This window comes from Cebus imitator, unplaced genomic scaffold, assembly GCF_001604975.1.
Source record: "Cebus imitator isolate Cc_AM_T3 unplaced genomic scaffold, Cebus_imitator-1.0 Scaffold40, whole genome shotgun sequence".
Taxonomy (NCBI): domain Eukaryota; kingdom Metazoa; phylum Chordata; class Mammalia; order Primates; family Cebidae; genus Cebus; species Cebus imitator.
The window spans coordinates 6087100-6094033 of NW_016107355.1; the positions used below are offsets into that span (position 1 = coordinate 6087100).

At 35.7% G+C, this 6934-nt stretch overlaps 1 protein-coding gene across 17 annotated transcripts in view; it reads right to left on the reverse strand.

Annotated features, from left to right (window-relative positions):
- Window positions 1-6934, reverse strand: part of RAPGEF2 (Rap guanine nucleotide exchange factor 2) — a 249878-nt gene that overhangs the window by 66577 nt on the left and 176367 nt on the right. Inside the window, exon 1 of one of the 17 annotated variants that reach the window (XM_037737593.1) lies at window positions 1409-1649. The exons of the other annotated variants lie outside the window; for them this stretch is intronic. Within the exon in view, the coding sequence (XP_037593521.1) occupies window positions 1409-1471 (63 nt within the window). The 5' untranslated portion in view covers window positions 1472-1649. Of the gene's footprint in view, window positions 1-1408; window positions 1650-6934 lie in introns of those variants that run through there. 17 annotated transcript variants of the gene reach the window in all.

Consider the following 6934-nt stretch of genomic DNA (forward strand, 5'->3'; position numbering starts at 1 on the left):
AAAAAAAAAAAAAAAAAAAGATTTCCCTCACTTTAACAATAAACAATTCTACACACATATTCAAAATAAAGACTAAGGAAGGGCATAAAGAAAATGTTAACAATAGCTGTAACTGCAGAGTAGGATTATGGCCAATTAAAATTTGTTTCTGCTTATCTACATTTTCTAAAGTTTTAAATATACATATGGATTACTTTTGAGAAAAGAAAAAGAAAACATTAACAGTAATTCCACATAACTTTAACAGAAAACAACATTCATTACAACTTATGTCAAGAGGACATCAAAAAACAACAGCACTAAATCTTGTCTTGATATATATGCAATGAATGGATAGTGACTCAAAACTGTGAAGCTCCATCTATTCTAAGTTATCATTTATGGATACACTGGTTATATAACTTTATAAACTGAAGAACTTTATGTACTGTGTGGCTTCTCAAATAGTGCCCAAGGTATAGTAAGTATTTGATAAGCAAATTGTCTGGTCAGGCGTGGTGGCCCGTTCCTGTAATCCCAGCACTTTGGGAGGTTGAGGCGGGAGGACAGCTTGTGTCCAGCCAGGGATTTGAGACCAGCCTGGGCAACATGGCAAAACCCTGTTTCTACAAGAAATACAAGAATTAGCCGGGTGTGATGGCACACATATATAATGCCAGCTACAAGGAGGCTGAAGTGGGAGGATTGCTTGAACCTAGAGGTTGAGTGAGCTGCGACTGCACTACCGCACTCCAGCCTGGAGGGCACAGTGAGAGCCTGTCTCAAAAAATAATAAAAATAATAACCTCCACCCATTCCTCATACACACAGATGTATATATTCACACGCACACAAGCAATTACTTTGATTTTAAATGACATCTCAGATCCAACCTCTAAAAATTCATTTCTAGATTTCATGCAATCACCACCACAGGTGCTCTTTATCTAGTGATGAGTATTATAACTGAGCTAGACAATAACCTTTAAGTCAAAAAGTAATCATATGTTACCCTTCTTAAGTTGCTAACAAAAACACTAGATATTTGTGTTATGTGTCTACTCTATCAATTTTTCCTTTTACTTCGGTGACAAAGATATCCATGTTAACATTTATTTCCAAGGACTTCAATGATAAGACATTTAATTTCACATTTATTTTCAAAGGCTTGATGTGTCAACCCTGGCATGCCAGATAATTTCACTGCTTTGGCTGTCTGGAGGGCACTATGCAAGAACTGACTGAACATTTGTGGTGTATTACTCACTGCCCAGGGCCAGCAGGAATACATACTCATAAACTGCATGAAGTCTAATAAATTTTTCTCTTTTCCTTTATCTTTCCTTTTTTTTTTCTTTTTTGTAAACCTTAGACATATGCCATTAAATGAAGAGTTTTAATTACTATGAAATTGTCAAGCATACATTACCTCAAAAAGAGACCCCCTCACTTCTGCCAATGCTCGAGCATTTTTCATGACCTTCTCAGTCATCTGCCATGATTTATTTACATCAATCGAGAAACTCTCTTGGAAAGTACATTCTTCCTAAATTAATACAAACTTTTAATATTCGATTACAGTTTACTTTCCTCAACTTCAGGTACTTTCTCTAAACTTTTCCGTTAAGTGTATACGTGTATGCATATTGATTTATAATCCTAGGTTTAACTCCAGGAAGAACAGCATTCATTAAAATCCATTTAGAGAATCTTATGACTAGTTAAATACAATCTGTGGTGTCATTAGTGCACATGCATGCATATACACAAAAGCACGAATACTTTGAAAATTTCTTTAGACACAAAGAGTTTAACTTCCATAACCTTGAAGTTACATAGCCTCAAGTCACCTTAAGAAAAACCAGAACTTATAAAATTAACCAAGCTCCTACCATGTGTGACAGCACTCTGAGAGGGGATTTGCAAATACTAACCCACTTCACTCTGGCGCTACTGTACTACCACTTTACTATCTTGCTTCTTGTAACAACCTCTTCATGCTGCAGCCAGAGTAAACTTTTAAAACATGATAGGAAAATACACACCTGATCCTGTCACTCCCCTGCCTAATATCTTTTAGTGGCTTCTCTTTCCCTGTGGAAAAAGTTACATTCCTAACCACTGCGCCCCACTGTCTTCTCCTTTTGATCTTCTCTCATTTACTGCTCTTCCCCTCAGTCTCTGTACTAAATATATAAATCTATTTCTGGTTACTTTAAATACAGAGAGACACTCTGTATCTCCTCCTGGGTTTTCATTGTTCCCTCTTCCGCGAAGAACACTCTCACCCCTGGCCTGGCTAATTCTCTGAACCCTCTTTCTGAAGTCAGAAATTCTTCTAAGATGTTCTTGTGATATCCAGAATGTTGCTTGTCACAGAACTTAAATCCCTTTACAGTAGCTGATTACTTAATAATCCAATGCCTTCTCTAGGTGTGTCTTTTTCATCCTCTTTTCCCAGCTTCTCACATAGTGCCTAAGGTATAGTAAGTATTTAATAAGCAAATCATTGAACTGTTAACCCTAGTTTAGAGCAGAAGATACTGACTGAGGCTGAGAGAAACTGAACAGAGACTGCTTGATCCCAATGTTCTTTCTTTTCTTCAACAGCTCTATAGTCACCCCCTTCCACCAGGATTATAGGTAGGATCACCAGAATAAAACTAAAAGACAATGAACAGCAACTGTACTGATGCAATAAATTTAGTTTAGATTTCCTGGAAGCTAGCACCAAAAAAATTAAGGACAAAACTTCTGAACTCACAAATTTTTAACTCCTATCATAGATCTCAAGAAGAAGCCTGGCAGATGAAGAATATATAAACTTACTCAGAACCGTAAGATTCATTCATCTAATTAATTATCCAACAAGTATTTACTGACACCCTGCAACAAGCTAGTCATTGTTACAGGAACTAGTGATACGGCAATGACTAGGATTAGCAAAATCCCGGCTCCCTGGAATTTACACTTTTTAAGAGAGGAGGGGCTTGAGTGGGGAAGAGGAAAGGAGGAATATGTAACAATAAAAATACTTTTAAAATTATTTCAGCTATTGGTAAGTACTGTACAGACAATACCAAAAGAGAAGCATATAACAAATGATGATGGCTGGGAATGGAGAGGCTACTATTTCAGCCTGGGCGGTCTGAGAAGATGCTCTGAGAAAGTAATTATCTGAAGTGAGAGGTGAATAAATACAAAATATCCAGCCAAACAAACATGTAGAAGGAAAAGCTTTATAGACAGAAGAGGTATGAAGGATAAAGATCCTCAGGTGGGATAAACCTAGGAATGGTTGAGAAACAGTTTCAAGGTGACTGGAAGGTAAAGATTGAGAATGCTGAGGGAGAAAACCTGCACTCAGAATTTGACTGTTCTGAGGAGAGTTCATGTACTGGAAGGTAAGGAGTGAGAAAGGCTGAGTGGTACAAATGGGTTCAGAACAGTAGGGACTAAGCCTACCCAAAAGTAGGCTTTCTAAGTACAATGAGAAGTCACTGGGTTTTTTAAACAGGAAGTTAACAAGACCCAGTTATGTCTTATAAGATCATTCTGGCAGGGGGTGGGGAAAATGGGTTGTAAGGGGTTAGAATGGAAGTAGGAAGACAAGTTAAAATGCGGTGAGGAATACCATCTAGACTACAACATACTTAAAAATGGCCTTTCAAAACCTGAAGGTACTTTAGAGGAGCCTCTGTATTCAGCCATTCAATTTTTTAAAAAGTAAAAATTTGATTATGCTTCAAGCACCATAAAGATGATGAGGTATATATCACAAATAGTTACAATACTTTAGCACTGGCTTCTTACAAATTATCCGGGTGGATAACCAAATTGCCAAGGTCAGATTTTAAAAATTCATAAGTTATTACAGTGGTAATTTATGAAATATAGATACTTACTTTGACTAAGTACTTAACAGGGAATTGGCATCAGGAGGTGAAAGATTATAATATGAAATTATAGAAAGAATACATGGCTAGTTCCAAGATGACTGTGTAACTCAAGAAAATAATTCTAATTCTTTTAGTTCAATTTACTCACAAGTGTAGAGCAGACATAACAAGGTCTGTCCTGCCTACCTAACAAAATAGTTGAGAACAAATGGAAAACAGATGTGAAAGAATTCTAGTAATATAAAGCATTATGCAAATACAAATTTTTGTATAACACACAAAGATAGACCTGGAAGGACTTGAGAATTCATTTAGTATAATCTTCTCATTTCACAGCTGTAGGAACTGATATCAAGAGAGGTGAATTAGCTATGCCACTGCTAAAACCAGAATTTAGATTTTGCTTTTATATCATAGAAAAATATTAATTTGAATAGTTTCCAAATTTTCCACAATGTAAACTGTATCATTAATTTTAAAAACAAACCCCCACATAACTTGGAATTCTTTATTAACAATTTATTATGTGTGTAAACAAAAATTAACGTATTTTTACTTCAATTCCATGATATACATACATTAAAATATGATTGCTCTTAGAGATGCATATAACTTTCAAAATGCTTTATAGTCAAGTCCTATCACTTAAGGAGACATGCAAGTAGCTTCACTTGGTTTTTGGCAATGAATTATACTCAAGGCCTTCAAAGACAGTTTAATCTTCAAAATAATCCATATTGATATTCTTCCTAAATAGTGTTTCTAAAATTCCATATCATCTAAAATTCCTAAGAAGCTTATGTCAAAATTTTTCTGCTGCTTGGGTAAACAACATTGATTTCCATATTAAAATGTTAAATATTAAAGCATAACATGACATAACAATAGTGATAATTAACAGTGTTAATCCAAACTTGTCATTAAGATTGCTAATGTGGATACTCAGTGACTGATGTTTACTGGCTACTTACTGCCTCTGGTCTGTATATCCAAATTCAATTTTATCTAAGTTTAATCTAGTAACAAGAGAAAAAAAATCCTCCCATGGTGAAACAATTATCTACTAATTCTGAGCTTGACATGTTTGCCTATACCTACATTTTTGTACTTATTAATTCTCTTCTTACACATTCTGTAATTATTTATCAAATGGCTTTTTTATGTTAAACACATCCTAAGACATTACAGATACAGTGACGAACTGAACAGATGAGGTCCACGTTCTCATGAAGTTTGCATTCCAGTGGGGAAGATATAATAATCAAGCAGTAATAACATAAACAACAACAACAAACAAAAACTCAAAATATAATAATCAATACTTGGCAGAGAATTAGAATCATATGGTGTAACAGAAATGCCTGAGGGGCTACTTTCAACTGGCCTGCCAGGAAAACCTTCCATAGCTAAGATCTGAGAGTCCTGGAGCCAGACAGGCAACGATCACAGATAAAATTCTGGGCAAAAGACACAATTACTGGAAAGGCTCCATGGCTTAGTCTGTTCAACGTACAAAAGGAGGATCAAAGCAACAGAAGCAGAGTGGATAAGATGGAGAGAAGTCCAGTAAGAGGTAAGAACAACACATGGGGCTAGTTCATGCATAGTTCTACAGGGAGTATAGATTCTATTCCAAGTACAATAGAGAGCTACTGAAGAGTTTTAAAAGCACATAAATGACAACACTCCAATTTATAGTTTGTAAGTATGATTTATGTTTTATAAATGTGAAGAATAGCATGGAAAAGGAGGCAGACGAGAAGGGGAATACTAGGAATAGTACTAGTACTATTAGGTATTTGGAAGAGTACAACACTAGGAACTATACAAGTAAGATGATGATAGCTTGGACCGGGGTGGTAATAATGGAGATAGAGGGAAGAACATCAATTCACGGTCAGGCAGGTAGAAGAAATAAGACTTCCTGAAGGATATGGAGGTTTGAGCAGCCTGAGGAACCAAAGATAAGTTGTAGATTTGGGGTTTCAGTATGTGCATACATGGCAACCCCAGTGATCTCAGACGAGGAAAACTGGAGACTCTAATAGTTTGTTGATGCATGGTTGGCTGGTAACTGGGGGGAACAGTTAGGAGCTGTATTTTAGCCATGTCAAATCTGAAATGACAACATCCACATCAAAATATCTAGTGGGGAATTAAGTATATAGAGGCTTAATTTTTTTTAGAATTATAATCAACCAATTAATGTCTCATTTTGGGGGCAAAACTTTGTAAAACTTTTTACCTGCTCATTGAGTGCTTACAAGTTAACACATACAAGTACAATAATGATGATCAAGATGATGATGATGAGGGAGGGAATATTTTTATCTATACTGTGATGAGACAGTGATTCTTGAAATCAATAAACAGATGGGGTAACAAGAGATAAAAGGTCTCAAGATTTTTCTTCCTTTTGAGTTAAACCACTACTTAAAATAGTTACATACATGTAGCCCCACAGGATGTAAAATGGGGATTCATTCATATTTTAAAGTAAAGTTTGCTTAAACATCTATACTTTTGCTTATAAATCTCTTAAGGAATTTGAGAAATACCTAGTGCTTCCTCCAAACACAGAAACCTAACACAAGTTCAGGTGAAATATGAGCTTGGCTAGATACTTGTCATTTGAATTAATGTAGCTTTGTAAATAAATTCTGCTCTTTAATGCCTTCAGTTTTATCAAAGTCTTGCCTCCTGAGATAGAATCCTCCCATCAGATTGTAATTCATAGAACTCATATTAGAATCAATAAAAAATAAAAGGTAGCCTAGATATCAATAACAAAACACACCAAATAAATCAGACATAAACTTTGATATTTTTTATGTGTCTTCTTCACTTGATGGTCAGCATCTGACATCATGATTCTCTGGTGCTTATAAACTAGATAGCATCATGTAAACTAGATATATGCATACCTTCACATATAACTAAACAAGGTTTATTCTTTTTTTTTTTTCTTTTTGAGACGGAGTTTCGCTCTTGTTTCCCAGGCTGGAGTGCAATGGCGCGATCTCGGCTCACCGCAACCTCCGCCTCCTGGGTTCAGG